General features: G+C 36.5%; 1 protein-coding gene and 1 pseudogene across 1 annotated transcript in view; one reads left to right on the forward strand and one right to left on the reverse strand.

Moving 5' to 3' along the window:
* Positions 1 to 612: 612 nt before the first annotated feature.
* The window catches only part of LOC132010134 (arylacetamide deacetylase-like 2), a 28,240-nt gene continuing 8,689 nt past the window's right edge, over positions 613 to 20,163 (reverse strand). The window contains 2 exon segments of the mRNA XM_059388077.1: positions 613 to 1,215; positions 18,055 to 18,226. Of these exon segments, the coding sequence (XP_059244060.1) occupies positions 613 to 1,215; positions 18,055 to 18,226 (775 nt within the window).
* LOC132012552 (dynamin-3-like) lies at positions 13,861 to 16,153 on the forward strand (annotated as a pseudogene).

Raw genomic sequence — 20,163 nt, forward strand, 5'->3', positions numbered from 1 at the left:
TGGAGCAGAGAAAGATTTGAAGGTGATAATTTTCAGAATAATATTACCTGACTACACCAAGGAATACCAGCAGCCATGATATGAAAGAGGTGAAGAGCTCTATTTAGAGCCTCCAGAAGGAATGTGGCTCTTGCCAACACCTTGATTTTGTGACCCCCCAGAACTCCTGAGAGAAAACATTTCTGTTGTGTTAAGCCATTAGATTTATAGTAATATGTTACAACAGCCACAGGAAACTAATACGATTACCTTGTAACTTTTTTTTTCTTTTTCGTTTCCCATACACTATTGCAATTTCTGTGCCTGCCTGGAAACTATATTCTCCAGTTTACCAGTAACCATTTTTATTTCTCAACTTTAATAGGGATCAGTCCCTATTGGGACCAACATAATTATGATCAACTATAAATGAAGGGATTAAATGCATTTTACACATTCAGGTTCTGTGAATCAGAAAAATTAACCAGTTCGAGGACATACAGTAACTGTTATAATTGATTTAAATCTAGAGTCAGACAACACAGATGACATTGTTCTTTGTACTACAACTATAAAATATCACAAATTACAATCCATTTCCTGATGGTCATCTATATTTTATACATACTATATTCACAAATTCTTATCCAGCCAACTAATATACATATCTCTCATCCTCAAACCTAGTTGTAAATACAGTGGTGATGCTATTAATGATAAAGCTGCATGGATTCCATTCTCAATATGGTCATGAGTTACTTGAACTCCAACATTTTGAAGTCTTGAAACATACATAAGTCCATCATCCCTCACAAGATCATATTGGCAAGTAAGAATATAGGTTCATGGCAAATTCTGTAACCAGGAATCATTGGCTAACAAGGGTGAAACTCTGATATCCATAAGTCCTGGCAATGAATAATTGTATCTTCCAAGAATTGGTTCAGTATAAACATAATCCTTTCGAAACTTCTCGGGTAAGAGAGTACTCCAATTGACAAACTTAAACAGATGTCTTGATTCCAGAGGCATATGTTCATTTCTTCTCATTGCCTGGGGAAATGTTTCATCCTCAGTGAAATACAAACTCGTCAATTTTAGAGCTAAGTCCTTTGTTAGGATTATACCATGCTCATTTTCTTGGTGAGATGGCAAATATAAATCAAGTATCTGTAAGGAAGGGTAAATTAAAGCTTGTATCTTGACTTTATGTTTAAATTCAAGATCATTCTGCACCTGAGAAAACACAATAATGTCCTATAAGCAAAGACTTCCAAAATACCAGGAGGAAGAGATTTAATTATAATAATTTAAGCAATCCTGTGATAAATACATCTACATAAATTCATGTGATATTTTAATTATTTTCACAATACTTACAATGTTTTTCAGTGATAGGAAAAAAGGCCAGCCTCCTTTCAACAGTAATGTTTTAAAAATCCTGATGTGTGTGGGAGAAAGGGAGAGAGAGAGATACAAACTCCCAGTTATAACATCAATAAGTCATAGGGATGTAATGTACAGCATGGTGACTATAGTTCAGTAACACTGTATTGTATATTAGAATGTTGCTAAGACAGTGAATCTTAAAAGTTCTCATCACAAGAAAAACAATTTGTAGTCATGTGTGGTGGTAGATGTTATCTAGATTTATTGGGCTGTCAATTTGTAATATGTACACATATCAAATTATCTTACTGCACATCTGAAACTAACATGATGTTCTATGTAAATTATATATCTATATACCTTTTTAAAAACAGACGTATGGCAGGAGGTGAGGCACTATTAGGTTGTACCCAAGAGCAATTTGAGAGACTGGGAGAAATGGACATAGTGATCTCCTCAGTCTAAGGCAGTGACAAGAGAAGCAACCTTGCTTCATAACCACTCACAGTGCAAACCGTGCTAGATTTGCCTTAGCAGGCTGACGGTTTATCATCAGTTGGCTTAGGGCATAAAGTGAGTTCAGTACAGTGGGCAAAGGGAAACAAAGAGAGAGACAGGGGAACAGAGAAATACATGCAAGTAATGATGCTTTTGTCAAAAATCACCAATGCAAATAACCCAAATAGTATATTCCTGAGGGAAATTGACAGTACATATAAATTTGTAAAAATTCTGGACTGAAAACAACCACAGTGAATGGAAGAAATAAATGTAATTATTAAAATAATATTTTACCTTTAATTTAAAAATAAAATTATAAATTAATATTAAAATAAAAATATTTAAAGTTTAAAATAAGATTATTTGGCTATTAAGCAAGTTCCCAACATCATACCATAAATTTTAGGAAATGTATTTAAATGTAAAAGTACTCATAACCATGTACTGTATGTTGGCTAATTGAACATAATAAAATCAATCAATTAATTAATTAATTAATTAAATGTAGAAGTACACAGATAAAAAGAAAAAGAAAAAAAGCCAACTGATAGGTAACTTATTTTCTGAAAGAATGGTAATATTTGGAAAACAAAGGGATGAAATTATTAAAACAAGACAACAACAACAAAAAACCTTGTTGATATTTACAGTTTGACATGCAAGGAGAAAAATGTGAAATATTTGATAAGGAGCCTTTTTTCTTTCCAGAGGTGAAGTGTGTCCTGAGGTTCACCTATGATCCAGTGGACCATAGGAGAGAACCTCAAAATAATCTCCAAGGAGCAAGTGTTTTAGCTAGAGCATGGCATCTGAGACAGTGGTACCTGGACAAATGAAAAAAACCTGCTGCTCCCTAAGTGAAAAGCTCAGGACTAGAGGATGTACCTATAAGTCAATCTTTCACAACAATGGCTGGCTGAACGCAAGGAGGGTATAAACGGAATTCCAAGGGCTACCTCAGAAAGGCAAATAGTTTCCTACCACCTCCTTGATGGTCTCTGAAGGTGCTGAGGCTTCACAAGTTTAGAATGAAAATGAGCCAAAACAATGCTTCCTGACGAAAACTCCCAAATCTCTCCAAGTGCCCTCAGGTAGATGATTTATTGAGCAAAAGTCCACCATGAACATCCCACTGCCAAAATCCCAAACCTAGACAAAGAAATAAGCAGGACCACATACCCCGGGATAGGGCAAAAACGAACCCACTAACCTCCTTATCTGGCCCTAACTGTCCTTTCCGGAATGTCAGATGAAATAAATTGTTTCCCCAAAAATATGTCACAAATACAAACTATTCCAAGTTCCCTATTACATCATTTGTTGGTTGGTCATTCAATGTCTCTTCCTATTTCTGAGTCATCCTTTGATGACTCATTTCAAGCTCATTTCAAAGTCAACCCCCTTCACAATATTGGAAGAGAACCTGCTGGTCAGGTTCTCCAAGTTTGGCAATTTTGCCCTAGTTTTAATAACTATGTTCTCTGTCTGGTATGAATCTTCTCAGATGTTTTCTACACACTATATATTTATAACCATGTAAATGTGATTATGCATTGAGCACCTCAGCAAAGTTCACTTTTCTTTCTCCAAGCTCCTCTAAACTTCCAAAGCTCTCTACCTCTTTCTGGTCCATGATCATTTTCCCCTTATATTATAAAAATGTACATAATGGATCTTTCTCCTGGATTTTGAGTTCCAAAAATGCTGATAATATCTAAGTTATTATTGCATCTCTTACTGAGTCTAGGATAATGAAATGCTCAGTCTAGTCTTAAGAAAACAAAGAAATGAATAAATCAATATTGCTGCTCACTTTATAACGCTCTTGAGAAGACACTATCAGGGGCACCTGGGTGGCTCAGTGGGTTAAAACCTCTGCCTTTGGCTCAGGTCATGATCTCAGGGTCCTGGGATCAAGTCCCACATCAGGCTCTCTACTCAGCAGGGAGCCTGCTTCTTCCTCTCTCTCTGCCTGCCTCTCTGACTACATGTAATCTCTGTCTATCAAATAAATAAATAAAATCTTAAAAAAAAAAAAGAAGACACTATCATTTGAACCAGAAATCATAGGATGTAAGAAGCTGTAAGAGAATATATATAAATAAGGTCCTGGCAATAATACTGAATTATTGAATTATCTATAGCTTTGTTTTTTCCTTCTACACCCACACATACAAATGTGCAAGTAAGCATTAATATTGACCAATAAACATTACTACTGAAAGACCTAGGTTGACCATCCTATAATATAAATGTAAATATCACATGAATGGATATATGATTCTCATTTTGTGGGCATCTCGTATGTACCTGACCATAAAAAATGTATAAAACATTTATTTCAGGACATTATTCCTCTGAAAAGAACAAGAATGAAAATACAAAAAAAAAAAAAAAAAAAAAAAAAAAGTTGAGAGAATCTATCTTGCGGCTTAAACATAAGTAACTGTTCTTGAATTGTCTGTTTAAATTTTTCTTATTCTTATTTTTTTATTTTCTTATTCTTATTTTCTTATTCTAAATTTTTCTTATTTCTTTCCCGGTAAAAGGCCATGGAATATGTTCAACAAAACATGTCCTTATTCTTAATCCTCTTTAATCATTAACATTATTTCAATGAGAACACAGTGGATATGACTCATTTGAACTTCCCTTTTATACTTAAGTACCATTAATCCTAAATTCGTGAAATCTAAAATAGAATTCTCCCATATAAACTATCCCCTCTGCTTCTCTTTTATTAAACCATGTAATGTGAATCTCTAACTGATTTTTCAAGTTACAGGTCACACCACTGATACTATTGTTATCACCAGAGTAGTTTATTCACACCATGGTAAAGATTGGTCTTTTAAATCTACATATGTGGGATTGAATTTGGAACCAGTTCATAAAAGGCTTCTGCATCATGCTAAAAAGCTTGGAGTGACATGTGGGTCAGAACTATTTTCACTCCTACATTAATTTCTTTGTTTAAACCATCCTTCATGAGTTGGGAATGGTAGCTAAGGAGTGGCTGATAGCAAAGTTAGAGAAAATATGCTTCATGACTTTATACCCTGTGCAGAGAGGCCTACATCAGTAGTTGTCTAAAGTAGCTGTCAAAGTAGTTGTCTCTCATAGATACTTGTGCAAGACATAAAGCCTGCTCCAGACAGTCTGAAGCATTACCAAATCCTCTCCCATTCCCCAGATGTCCCAAGACCGTCTATTAGGGCACGGTGCTTTCCTAGAGAAAGGTAGGTTCTTCCTGTCAAGGTCCTATACTACAGTTCCCATACCGAGTTCCTCATTTTCCACTGCCCCTTTAAAACCAGTCACTGGTTCCCAAGGAACCCTACCATCTAGCCCCCTGGTTTGGATGTGTGTTACTCCAAGTTCTGCACATACATAGCATTGTATGTGTCCATTGACTGTCACCCACAGAAGGGTAGGTGTATGCAAAATATTAACTTATATGCAGTATTCCTACATCACTAGTGCTAAGACTTGTCCACCAAGTTTAGCACATGTGCGATATTTAACCCAGCAATCCCAGCTCCACAGTAACTGGGGTTGTTCCTCCCACTAATTTTCCTTTTCACTCATCACCCCAACCCACACCACACTCAATTTCACCAATATATAGATAGCCAATGCATATTTGGGTGAACTATGAACCATCATGAAGGAATTCCAGTATGAGAGGCCTTTGGCCTCGTCCTGGGGTGTATGTTCTAGCTGCACTGGAAGCTGGAGAACTCCCACATGGAGCTCACTATACCCTGAACATTTATGTTCCTTCAAATCCTTATGTTGAAAATCTAATGATCAAGATGATGGTATCAGTCAGTGGGGTGTTTCGGAGATCACCAGAGTGATTTTCCTGAAGATTATTTCCTTTAAGATTCCTTCCTGAAGATTATTTCCCTCATTGAATAATCTTGAATAATCTTGAAGATCACCCCAACCTTCCTGAATGGGATGAATGCCCTTATGAAAAATGGCCCAGAGAGCTAGCTTTCTCCTTCTACCACCTGAGTATATCATGAGAAGCTTGTAACCTGGAAGAAGGCCCTCACCAGACTATCCTGACACCCTGGTGTCAGATTTCCAACCTCCAGAATGGTGAGAAATAAATTTCTGCTGTTTATAAGCCACCCAGTACCTACTATTATGCTATAGCAACCCAAACAGATGAAGACAGAGCCCTTCAAAAAGCCCAAGATGATCAACTTGCTCTCCTCCTTAAGGATTTACCTTGTTCTTCCCTGCACCTTATTCCTTCCTTGAAAATTGCAACTCCCATTCTATGTCTTAAAAGTAGGAGTGAAACAGTGTATGACTCAGCAGTGCTGGATTCATGTGACACCATGTCCAGATACAAATCCAATCAACTGGGGAAGAAGGGCCTAAAATCAGTATTGCTTAATGGTTAAGTTTTTCATACCCAAGTCTGAATCCTGGATTTATATTAACTCTATGAACTTGGACAAGACACTTAACTTTGTAAGGCTCCATTCCCTGATCTCTAAAACTGGTATAAATTAATAGGTACCAGTTTTGTGGGGGTGAGATAAAGCATTGATAGATAGTACGTTTCTGGACATTCGGTAAGCACTTGGTAAATGATACCTATACTTATTGTCATGAAGACAAATATAATAGAAATCCAACAGCCTATCTTTGAGATGCTTCAGAAAATCTTTGTTGGAGCACCTGGGAGGCTCAGTTGGTTAAGCATCTGCCTTCAGCTGAGGTCATGATCCTGGGGTCCTGGGCTTAAACCCCAAGTTGGACTCTCTGCTATGCAGGGAGTCTGCTTCTTTCTCTCCCTCTGCCCTTCCCCTACTTATTTGCTCGCTTGCTCACTCTCTTTCAAATAAATAGATAAAATCTTTAAAGAAAAAAGAAAAGAAAATGTTTGTTGATCTTCCACTGGGTAAACTGTAGGAAACACTGGCTCAGCTTCAGTCTTGTTTGAGGATGCACCAGTGGTGTCTCAAGGGGACAAACACCTTAATAATTCTTGGGCAAACCCATGGCTCAGACCACATAAGTCTTCTAAAAAACATACCTTCTGTCCAACCCTACTTAAGTATTACTATACAATAGAGGAGCATTGCCATAAACTGCTTCTTTTCACCATTTCAGTCACTTGCTTAATCTAACCTATTAAATAATTCTCTTTTATTTTCATTTCTCTTCTTTTGAGTAGGTATTTTTTGACCAGCCCCACCTCTACTTTTAAACAAAAGCATAGCTCCCAAATATCAGAACCTATCAGAACCTGCTTTTTGAGAATTCATGATTGCTAATAGTCCTTGAGCATTTGCAACAAGCAAGATATTCTGGTTAGTGTTTTACATTGGATTTCTTCTTGTATACATCACAAAACATTAATATTCACTTCCCATCAACCATACTTGACTACTTTTTTTTATTAATTATCCCTAAAATCCAATAGTTCCCCAGGCCTATTGATTTCACCTCTTTTTATTTCACCAATCTACCCACTATTCTCCATTCCATTGCCACTATCCTAGTCCACAATATTCTCTTTGGTCATAAAAGTTCTGCAATTCTTTATCATGTTCTCCTTCTCACCCTCTTAACTACTCTATTTTTGCAACAGTATTTTTTTTTTTTTTTTAGTTTTTACCTAAATTGCAGTTAGTTAACACACAGTATAATGTTTCAGGTGTACAATTCACTGATTCAGTACTTCCATACAACACCCAGTGCTCATCACAAGTGCCTTCCTTAATCCCCATCTGTTATTTAACCCATCCCCCCTCCCCTCTGGTAACTATCCATTTGCACTTTATAGCAAAGAGTCTGTTTCTTGATTTGTCTCTCTCTTTTTTTCCCTTATGATGGTTTGTTTTGTTTCTTCAATTCCATCTGTGAGTGAAATCATACATACAATGGAATACTCAGCCATAAAAAAGGAATGAAATCTTGCCACTTAAAATGACATGGATGGATCTAGAGTGTATTATGCTAAGTGAAATAAGCCAAACAACAGTCATTTTTAAAATATAAATGTGATTAAAATTTTTCTGAGTTCACAATGCCCCTGGAGTCAAGTTAAAAAAAAAAAAAAAAATTCCAAGGCCCTTGTATGATTTGTCCCTGCCAACCTTTCTAACATCATTGTTCACCATACTTTCCTCTGATGTAATAGCTATGAATTTGGGGGGGGGGGGTCAGATTCAAAGAGAGAAATAAACAGTGACTGCATAAATAGGGAAGGGACAAAAATGAATCTACTTGTGCTCTTCTTAGGCAAATAGCAAAATCGACTTGATTCCAAAGACAAATAATCAGTTATTGCTCATTTTAGCAGTGTGCAGACCGGTGTCTTTATTTAATCTCTAAATTTTTCCCACAAAAACTTGTTGAAGATAATCTGTAAGACTGTACTCTGTTACACAATAGGACAAGTTACAGAAAGCTGCTAAGCAGGTAAAACAGGCTGAAGAGAAGCAAAAGTCAAATCCTGGAGTATTCTGAATGGTAGAGGAAGAAGGCAGGAAGAGGACAGGTATGATGTCACAGTTTAGATCCATAAGGGTTTTTAAAAAATTGTTGTTCCCAGATTCTAAAACACTTAGAGTCTAGTTGGGAATACGCATATACCACAAATGATAGAATAATCATTAAACTGTGACTGTGTAAAACCGCTTCAGGTAATAGAGAAGAGGTTTCCCTGTGGGAGTTTCTAGAGCTTATGAAATATCCAGGTGGGGAAAACTGTATATATAGTTTTTGAGCTCATGACAGTGGCCTTAGTGGAAGACATAACTTCCCCAGATCAGTCAGAGCTGAAGCCAGGAAGCCAAGTAGAGAGCATAAAAGACAGAAGGACCAACCAAAAGTTGAGTTTTAAGGAATCCAGACGTAAAGGAGAGTATATGCCAACAGTTTGCCTCACATAAAACTGGAGGGAAGAGAAGTAAGATGAAAACAGAGAGAGTGCTATTACAGACTTCCTGGGAAGAAAGAAGTATTCTAAGGCAAAAGCTGGAAAGAGTTTTAAGTGATGAAAGGACATTATATTAAAAAAAAAAATAACAAATATGCCCTTAAATGGAGAAATAACGAGATCCTTGACAAATTCAGCCACAGGAAGTTGAAGAAACGGCCAGGGGAGAACACAAAGGTAATGAACTGAGAAAAGTATACATTATGAGTATGTGGAAAAGGAGCATAATTTGCTTTTAATTCAACTGGGTGCAAAAAGGAAGACGAGTAATAGAAGAGAAGTTTGGATAAAGAGTTAAGAAAGGCTTATTAGTTCTTTCTTTTGGTTTTGATTTGGCGATGCAAAGGCCCAGATGTGGTTATATGCTGAAGTAAAACAGCAAATAAGGTTTGAGATTTTGAAAATACTGGGAACGAATAACTTCCAGGTAAAGACACGTGAGGTGGCAGGAGGTGGGAGGGAAGTCATCCAGGAGAGGTGGTGGGATGATTCTGAGTGGGAAATACAGGCTTCTAGTTATAGAATGACTAAGTCACAGGAATAAAATGCACAGCACAGGGAATATAGTCAATGATATTTCAACAGTGTTTTATGGTGAGAGATGGTAGCTACACATGTGATGAGCATAGCACAATGTATAAGGAAGTTGAGTTATTATACTGCACACCTGAAGCTAATGTAAGTGTGCATTGACTATGCTCAAATTTGTTTTAAAATTAATAATTACAGAGACAACTAAATAAAGGTTTCAGTGGTAACCATCCAAACTGGAAGAAAGAAAAAAAAGGGAAGAGAAATGATCAATACATAAAAATTAACATCACTAGTAATAAAAAAATGGAAATTAAAATGTTGTTTTTAATCATAAAAAGACAGGGGAGAAGACATGTAAACATATATTGAGGAATTTTTTTTTTTTTTTGATGTTTGGTTGGTCAATTTGTCAGTTGGTTCTGCAGACAATACAGACTCTAAAAGAAGAACATATCTGGTGGCCATTTTCTGATTATCTCATTAAGAAAATGTATTTCAATTCACAGATGAGAGACATAAAAATAAGCTTGTGAATCAAAACTGATTTCAAGCTGGATATCTCTTAGAGGACAGAAGGAAACCAGGGAAAGAGAGAGACACAGGGATAAGTAGAAATTCTTTTTATTACACAAGTATCTGGCTAACATAAATATCTCTTCCCCTTATACTTCCTTATTAAAATAATAATAAGAAAATAAATAAAAATAAATAAAAGCCTGGCTACTTAAGGAAACTAATGTCTCACCAAAAGCATCTTCAATATAATCATGGACCAATTGGAATCTAAAATTCTACAACGTTGAAACAGATACAGTTCCTTGATCTTTTATGGGTTCACATAAAAAAATAAGTGTGTAAGTCATTGTCAAATTAATGAAATAATTTCAAACAGTTTTTCCCACTGATGAGGAAAACAATTAACCCAAATCTGAAAAAAACAAAATTACGATAGTTGAATATGGGATGTTACGCTGAAGCAAAACAACTTTCTTACCTACCAAATGGACCACCATCTGTAACTCCAGAGTGAGGCAAATTTGTTCTTATACTGTCTTAGGCAAATAGCTTTCAAACATTGAAAGGAATAATTTCAAAGCCAGATTTCAGACTTAACTTGCACTATTAATAAAGACCTTTTAGTTCTACAGACCTAAAGAAGTTAGCCAATCTTTTATTTAATCTAGGCAAATTTACTGAGACATTTCTTTCCCTAAGATGAAGATTTGTATCCCAAGACAAGTTCCTTTTCCTAGACACATCTTCCACTTGACCAACACAGGGAGAGAAAGAGCTATTGTTAATTAACCCATAATAGAGGAACGGAGGAATTTCTCTAGGTCTTAAGTGAAGGATACTCCGTTCAAGATCTAATAAATGATGACAAAGACTCTCCTGAAACTACATAATGGCTTTTGCGATTTATCTTGATACTGCTAGCATAGATGGATAGAGGATTTCAGAGCAATGGTGATACAAAATTCAAGTTAGAAGAGGACAGGTATATCTGCTTTCAATGGATTTCAGGTACTCTGGGTGACAATGGATGTTGTGATTACATAGAGATAAATAAACATGGCAGAAACGAGTATACTTCACTACTGAAAATATCCCAGGTCCAGAGGTGCTGATGGTCAAGTTTTCTTTAAAGCATCATCATCAATTACAGTCTCTGATTAATATTTACTATTAAGGGGGTGCCTGGGTGGCTCAGTGTGTTAAAGCCTCTGCCTTAGGCTCAGGTCATGATCCCAGGACTCTGGGATCGAGCCCTGCATCAGGCTCTCTGCTCAGTGGGGAGCCTGCTTCCTCCACCTCTCTCTGCCTGCCTCTCTGCCTACTTGTGATCTGTCTGTCAAATAAACAAATAAAAGCTTTAAAAAATAAAAAAAAATTTACTATTAAGGCTATTTTGTAAAGAAAAAATTTTTTAATATTTTTAAAGAGGGGTCAAACATACAAGACCATATGTGGCCATAGAAACATGTTATAGGAATGTCATAGAAATATTGCTGTAAATTGGATCACAAGTCCACATGAATGACACTTTATGACAAATGACATAAATTAGGAATGGTATATTTAGAAAGGCCAAAACTATAAACTTTATGAAATATAGATATACTACATATTCCTTATTTTTAAAGATTTACTTATTTAAGAGAAAGAGAGAGAGCTGAGCAGGACGGGCAGAGGGCAAGGGAGAGAGAATTGCGAGGGAGAGAGGACATCAAGCAGACTCCACATTGAGTGTGGAGCCGGATGCAGGGCTCAATCTCAGGACTCTGAGATCATGACCTGACCTGAAACCAAGAGTCAGGCACTTAACCAACTGAGAAAGGAATTTAGTAATTACTTCAAAGTATCAAATCAGTCCATATTATTTTCTAAAATTAAGAAGACACTTAATGATCTAAATAAACAAAAATAATGCATAAATTACTTTAAAATAAAATTGGATGTGCTGGCCATGAAATTGCATTTAGATGCTGCATTTAAATTTTAACAATATTTGTTCCTTTAAATTAAAAATTAAGGGGCTATGCCTGGAAAAGTTTCCTTGGCTATAGTGATTATTCAGATCACTGTGATGGGCTAGCAACATTAGTGATTTTAGGACACATTATATGAAGTTGCCAGAAAGTCTCAGAATTGTAGGGGAAATATATTCATTTCCTTTACAATAATTAGGATATAATTGAAAAATAAACAAAGTCCACAAAAGAAAATTATGAGGATCCCTGGGTGGCTCAGTTGGTTAAACTGCTGCCTTTGGCTCAGGTCATGATCTCAGGGTTCTGAGATCAAGTCCCACATCAGTCTCCTTGCTCAGCAGGAAGCCTGCTTCTCCCTCTGCCTGCTGTTCCCCCTGCTTGTGCTCTCTCTCGGCAAATAAACAAAATCTTAAAAAAAAAAAAAAAAGAAAGAAAATTATAGAAGAATGTATTTGACTTCTCAATTCACGAGAACATCTTTTTATATTGTGAATTCTATATGATTTTTTTTTTTTTTTTGTATCCACACAGGAAAAACACATCTAATATAGCCTCTTGAAGTCTTATCAGAGTACGGAACAATATTAATCTCTCAGTGATATATTCTTTTGAAATTAAGTTTTTCAGGCCATAAATCCATAACATGCTATTAAACACAGGGTCATGAGACTTTGGGGGGGAAAATAGGCTTATAATACTTACAACGTAAAAGTTGATTTTGATGACGCAGATAAAAATAATAAACCTAGTATGGGGAATAAAACTTTTTTTTTAAAGATTTATTTATTTATTTATTTGACAGAGAGAGATCACAAGCAGGCAGAGAGGCAGGCAGAGAGAGAGAGGAGGAAGCAGGCTCCCTGCTGAGCAGAGAGCCCGATGCGGGCCTCGATCCCAGGACCCTGAGATCATGACCTGAGCCGAAGGCAGCGGCTTAACCCACTGAGCCACCCAGGCGCCCGGAATAAAACTTTTTGATTAAAATGTAATTTATGTAGAAAGTTTAGCAGACCATGAGTAAGTAATTAAAGTACAGTCATAAAAATAAACAAGAAAGAGTAAAGGAAATCACATTTTTTATGTTATTTAAGCATATTGAATTCTGATATAGTATTTTCAATTGTAATAATCTCTTTGTTCAGATATATCAGAAAGTTAAACAGATACTTAATGTTTCTATATAATTAACTAATTCAAGGAAAAGGATAATGTCAAATTTTAATTAACTTCAAGACAACAATTACACTGCCCCATAAATTTTACTAAGAATTACATCTGTTTTTGGTGACTATGTTAGTATTTAGGATTGCCCTTTTGGAAAGCAATAAGATAGGTCTTCATATCTTGATGAATGTCTATGACTATATCTGTTATCACTTCAAAAGCTTTTTTTTTTTTTTTCTCATTTACAAAGCCTAAAAATTTACAAGTTTATCAAGTTTACTTTGATAAATTACAAGTTTATCTTGATCATTACTGGGTAACTACTGGACAGTTTTCAGAATTTCTGTATCCATAAAATGAGTTTTAGATAAAATTCAAGATTAGATTGCTATATGACTTGGCATAGCAACGAATATAATAATGTAAAAGAGGGGATAGTCTCCAATATTCATTCCCTACCATACCTCCCACCCCATCCCAGCAAGATCTTTCAAATAAGTTGATATATTATTTCAAATACATAGCAAATCACTTCAGGTCATAAGAGGCCTCTGGAACCAATAAGTCTAATGGTTTGAAATTTTCTTTTTGGTAATGATCTAACTTGAGTATTTTATTTTCATACTTAAAGGGAAGTAAGTTTTTTTAAATGAGGGAGATTCTGGGTTTGTGTATACATGGAAATTCAGGAAGAATGGCACACGTGGAGAGGGCATTAAAGCTCTGAGCCCTTTCCCCACAACTTGCCCCATGCATGTCTCCCATCTGACTGTATCTAAGTTATGTCCTTTTATAATAAATGAAAATCTAGGACTTTCTCCTCATTGTAATGAGATGGCCTCCTGTGCTGCACTTTGTTATTCCAAAGCAGAATATGCTGGATTTCTACACTATGAAGGAAAAAAGTCCAAGATTTTGATGACATGTACCATGAAACTGAAGCAGAAAAGGATCAGGTGATCAGAATGAATAAAGGTATTTCCTCCATACCCATTAATTTATGAATCTATTCCCCACATGTGTTAAAGCTAACTCTTACCAACCTACCTAGAGTTACAAAAGTTCTCACAGGAGATCAGCCACCAGATAGTGAGTAACAAATCAGAGAAATGATTGTGCAGTTCATCATGCAGAAGAATGGATTTTGGGCCCTAGCCAAAACCAATCTTAAAAACTCAAATCCCTGAATCTAGCTAAAGATGTTGATCCTCAAGATCTGAGAACCACAGGATTCATTACCAAACTAGACCTTACAGATGAAGAAACAGATGCCAGGGATGTCCTAGAGAATAAGATGCTGCCTCTTTGCAGGGGTTATGTGACAGTGGTAAACAGAAGCTAGGAAGAAGGACATTAAGGCTGCCACACTGATGGAAAAGAAATTGCTTCTCTTAAATCCAGCTTACAAACATCTTGCTGATTGGATGGGGACCCCATTCCTGCAGAAATCGCTTAGTCAGCAACTTACCAGTCACATTTGAGATTCTCTGTCAAACTTCAGGAACAAGCTATAAGGACAGTTGCTCTCCACAGAAAATGAAATAGAAGCCTACAAAAACATTAAGCCAGAAGACCCTACCAGGAAGACCAAAGCATTGCTACATGTAGGTCAACAAGTTGCTGTGGACTTTGAGAGGAGAATCAAAGGGTCAGGTGATCAAGTAGATACCCTGAAACTCTCAAGGGGTGCGAAAATCAATTGCATTTTCTATGAAGGCTTTCCTTCTGAGATAGTAAAGATGGAGCTCAGTGAGAAAGAACTATGAGGAGAAATAACCTACGCAATCAAAAACATGCACTGTATCAGGACAGGGTTGTTTATTCCAGACATGGCAATCCAAGCAATAGTCAGAAAATGAATTGCAAAACTGATAAGGCCTTCCTTGAGGAGTGTATATTGGTAAAATAAAAATTAATCAACACTATCAAGAAGTATACTCCCCAAAATGGCAAACTTTCCCAGACCCTGCAAAGATATGGAAAGGATTGTTGCTAACCGTGTTTGACAGCAAGAAGGCAAGACAATGCTCCAGGTACTACTATTGATTGACATTTGAGCCTCCCACTATAACACCAAGGAGGAAGATTTTATTAACTATGCAAATGCTTAGCAGAGGAGCAGTCAAGTTCAGGAGAAAGACACAACTGGAAATTAGGTGACTTGCAAGGAGTAGGTAGCCATCAGCATTACTGGCATCATCATCAAGGATGCTTTAAAGGGTACTGATTTGTCCTTGCCACTGAAAGTTTGTTCTCATACAAAGATGACAAGGAAGAAAGAAAGTAAGTATTGGGCAACCTGGAAATTTGGGACATGGACAGGAGCTTAATGTCTAGCAAACACATCTTTGCATTCTTTAAGAAAAAACAAAAGAAGGTATACAAACATTGTTGCTTTCTTGAGGTAGCATGTGATTCACAGGAGGATGTAGGCAGATGAAGTCCTCTCTATTAAGAACTGAGGTTTCTCCTGATGAATATTTAACAGCAAATAATGAGAATAGTCAAGCAAAAAAGTTTTCCATGGACCCAGAGGTGGAGAGTCAAGTGAGACCATTCATAACCTAGTAAACTCTTACATGTGTACCTTCCATATATGTTTTGACATCCAATTCCAAAAATGATAATGCACTTAATAATAAATAATGTTAAAGATTTTGTGACTTCAGAACTCTTAGCACAGTTATATTCTTTAAAGGACCAAAATACTCAAATGGAGGAATCTGCTGAGCAGGCTCATCACTGAGATGAGATGTTTCAAATGTACCAAACTCTTAAAGAAGCCTTTGTGAGGGTTGGTGACATCATCACTGGCACTACCTTTACCCTAGCTCCACTTGCTGTGGATGACTCCTGGAAACAGCAGTCCTTCAGTTCACCCACTCCACATCTGACAACCCAAACGAGGCAGACACTGAGTGTTCCTCTCACATGACCCACGTGGCCCACATCCAGCCAAAGTTCTCGCCTGGATGCCGGCACTACTTGGGAGTTCATCCTGTTCCCTTCCAGCTGGCCTCTTTCTCCTTTTTCCCAACAGCAGCAACTCATTGGAGCACCTCTACAGGTTTCCTCTCAGCCCACAAGGGCCCCTTCCAATGTCCTGAATCAGTCCCCTGAATTCTGAGTGAGGACAATCCACAATTCTTTTTTTTAAACTCTTTTTTTTTTTTTGAGATTTTAATTATTTATTTGACAGACAGAGATCACAAGTAGGCAGAGAGGCAGACAGAGAAAGAGAGGAAGAAGCAGGCTCCCCGCTGAGCAGAGAGCCCAATGTGGAGCTCCATCCCAGAGTCCTGGGATCATGACCTAAGCCAAAGGCAGAGGCTTTAACCCACTGAGCCACCCAGGTGCCCCAAACCCACAATTCTTATGAGTTTCTCTTTGCATATCTAACATCAAGCTTTGGTGCATGAATGAAGAAGCTGCCAGGGCTCAGGAAACACAGATGACTAATTGACTTGTGTGACTAGCCTATATCTGATTTCCCCACAATCACATATTTGAAAAAACCTGACTTACTCTCTCCTCAACAGCCCTCTAAAGGTTTGACTTTTAGAAACCGAGTGTCATTTGAACAAATAAAGAATTTGTGTTATGATTTCTTACTTCAGCTATGAGCTTTCTATTTTCTTCATCATTCTTCGCCTTTAAAGAACAGATAAATTAATTTATGATTAGGTATTCTGAAAAAAAAATTAAGAAGTTGGAATGCTTCCCAAATGATTGAATGAGGCCAATATAACTGTTATATCAAAACCTGACAAAGAGCTTTAAAAAAAGAGAAATCAATCGCTCAAATCTTTAATTTTAGCAAATGGAAACCAATAATATATAAAAATTTAAGTCATCATGATCAAGTGAGGCTCATGTCTGGAATGCAAGCATAATTTTGCAAGCATGATTTTACATCTGAAAGTAAAATCACATAACTTGCCACATTAAAAGAATAAGGGAGAAAAACCACATGGTCATCACAATAGATGCACTAAAAACGTTTAGCAAACTTGGGGTGCCTGGGTGGCTCAGTTAGTTAAGCATCTAACTCTTGGTTTCAGCTCAGGTCCTGATCTCAGGATGACTTACTCTCAGCACAAAGTCTGCTTGTCCCTCTCCCATATGATCTGTCTTTCCCAACTGCTCCCCGATCTGCTCACTTGCTGGAGGTCTCTCTCTCTCTCTAAAATAGTAAATAAATAAATAAATAAAATCTAACAAAAATTTTATCTAACTTAATACCTATTTATGGAAACACTATCTGCAAATTAGGGATAGAAAGGACTTCCTCAACCAACAAAAGCCAACTATGAAAAGCCTTCAGTTAACATCATATTTATTAGTGAAATGTTGAGCAATTTCCCCCTAAGACTCAAAGAAAGATAATTGTATTCAGTATCATCTTGAAAGACCTAGCCAGTGCACTAATTAGGAAAAGTAGAAAGATTTGGAAAGAAAAAATTAAAACTGTTTCTAGTTGTGGAAGATATGATTGTATAGAAAATTCTAGAAAATGTTAAAAAATACTAGAATCTGTAAGTGAAACATTTAAGGATATGTTTATTTTTAAAAAAGGATATGATTATAAAAAGCCAATGTAAAACTTAAATGTATTTCTATATACTGTCAAGAAAACATTTGAAAAATATTATTTTACATGAAAATTTTCCAAAATAACTCGGGAAAAATTGAAGAAAGATTTGTAAGATATGTACATTGAAAAAGTAAAACACCACTTGTCAATTTAGAAATTGACACAATATCCCAACATTTGATGGAACAGACTAGAGTAGTAGGAACAGTTTTGAAGAAAAAACAAAGCTAAAGTCAATGTAGTTATCAGGGGAACTGAAGAGAGGATTCAGAAGTAGTCATATCATGGTCAACTGATCTTAGACTCAAGCATTACTATAATCCAGTGAGAAAGGATGGTCTTTTCAATAAATGATGCCAGAAGAACTGATTATCTGTACAGAAAAAAAAAAATGAGCTTTGACCTCAACCTTTCAAAATAAAGACAAAACATACCTGTTGAATGATTCCTGCTGCCAAATTAGCCCCAGAACTGTCTCCCACAATACAGATTCGGGTGGGATCTACTCCATATTTTGTAAGAATTTCATCTTGAAGAAAATACTTGACTACAGTGAAGCAATCTTCATATGGAACTGGAAATTTGTATTGAGGAGCTAATCTATAGCTTTAGAAAAGAACAATTCATTTAAACAATTTTTTAAAGTACGGTTTATGGTTGTATCTTTCTATGCAGCTTTTAAATGCCAAATAGATGCAATTTAACACCAGTCTCTATTGTTTAATCTTCCAAAAATCAAACCTGAGTCTTTCCACTAACTCATTATTTGAAAAAAAATGAAAATTGGTACGAAAGTTTTCAACTTTGTATCTAAAGTCCATGGGTAGTGTTATGTGTGAGGAGTAGGGGATATCATGAACTTCCTGATTGTAAGCATAATTTTTAGTCCAAGTACATCTTTAACTGAATATACTCCACAACTTATATCATCTCAATGTAACCAATGATCCAAACATTAAGTAACTATATATATATGTTCATATATATATATGTATGTATATGTATAAATACATGCATATGTATACATATATATATGAAAAACACCATGGATTTTTTTTAAAGATTTTATTTATTTATTTGTCAGAGAGGGAGAGGGAGAGAGAGCAAGCACAGGCAGACAGAACGGCAGGCAGAGGCAGAGGGAGAAGCAGGCTCCTTGCCTAGCAAGGAGCCCAATGTAGGACTCAATCCCAGGACGCTGGGCTCATGACCTGAGCCGAAGGCAGCTGCTTAACCAGCTGAGCCACCCAGGGGTGCCAACACCATGGATTTTTGAAGGCAGCAGATCTAAGAGACGATTCTAGGTTAAGTGTTATATTTTTTTCAAGGTCATTTAGAAAAAATTTCTACATGCTTGCAATGTGCATATTTCACCATGGATAATTCCCAGCAGTTGATTTTATTTTTATTTTTTTTTAAGTAAGTCCATATAAGTTTAATGTTTTATTTTTTTTAAGATTATTTATTTATTGGGGCACCTGGGTGGCTCAGTGGGTTAAAGTCTCTGCCTTTGGCTCAGGTCATGATCTGAGGGTCCTGGGATGGAGCCCCGCATCGGGCTCTTTGCTCAGTGGGGAGACTGCTTCCCGACCCCCTCTGTCTGCCTCTCTGCCTACTTGTGATCTCTGTCAAATAAACAAATTTTAAAAAAAGATTACAGAGAGAGCATGCACAAGCAGGGGGAGCAGCAGGCAGAGGGGAAAGTAGAGAGGGAAACTTAGCTTCCTGCTAAGCAAGGAGCCGAATGTGGGACTCAATCCTAGGACCCTGGGATCATGAACTGAGCTGATGGCAGATGCTTAACCAACTGAGCCAGCCAGGCATCCCCCCAAGCAGCTGATTTTAGATGGAAAATTTTAAAGTATAAATAACTTTAAATATGCTAGGGAGTTTGCTTGTTTTTGATAAATTCATTTGTAAGGCAAACTATTACACCCTATTTTAATGGATATAAATGGATTTTTTCCCCCTGTATATGTGAGCCAGTAAAAATAGAATAATTCTATTAGCCTGTTATCTATCAGGGCTCTTTCTTTTTGCTCTTCAGAATAATAAAATTTATAAATATTTGTACTTAACATTAAATGTTGGTGATATAATTACTTAAAATTTTACCATAAACCATGTTTAGAAAGCCCTAACCAAAGTATAGGTTAAACTCACTGCAAAGATATTGGTGTTTATTACTTTAAATCCATTAGATTTAGACTTTTTAGAGGAAGGAATAACACAAATCATAAGGATTTGACAGGTTATATAAGCCAGACACAAACATATCACTATATTAAAACAGATTTAAAATGAGAAGGTTTAGATTACTTCAAAAGCTATGAAGGTAAGGAGTGTCTGGGTGGCTCATTTAGTCAAGTGTCTGACGTCAACCTGGGTCATGATCTCAGGGTCCTGGGATTGAGCTCAGCTTTGGGCTCCTGGCCCAATGCAGAGTCTGACTCTGTCCTTCTCCTGCTTATGCTCTCTCAGTTTCTCTCTTTCTCTCTCAAATAATAAAAGAAATCTTAAAAAAAAAAAAAAACAACTATGGA

Source organism: Mustela nigripes, chromosome 2, assembly GCF_022355385.1.
Source record: "Mustela nigripes isolate SB6536 chromosome 2, MUSNIG.SB6536, whole genome shotgun sequence".
Classification (NCBI taxonomy): domain Eukaryota; kingdom Metazoa; phylum Chordata; class Mammalia; order Carnivora; family Mustelidae; genus Mustela; species Mustela nigripes.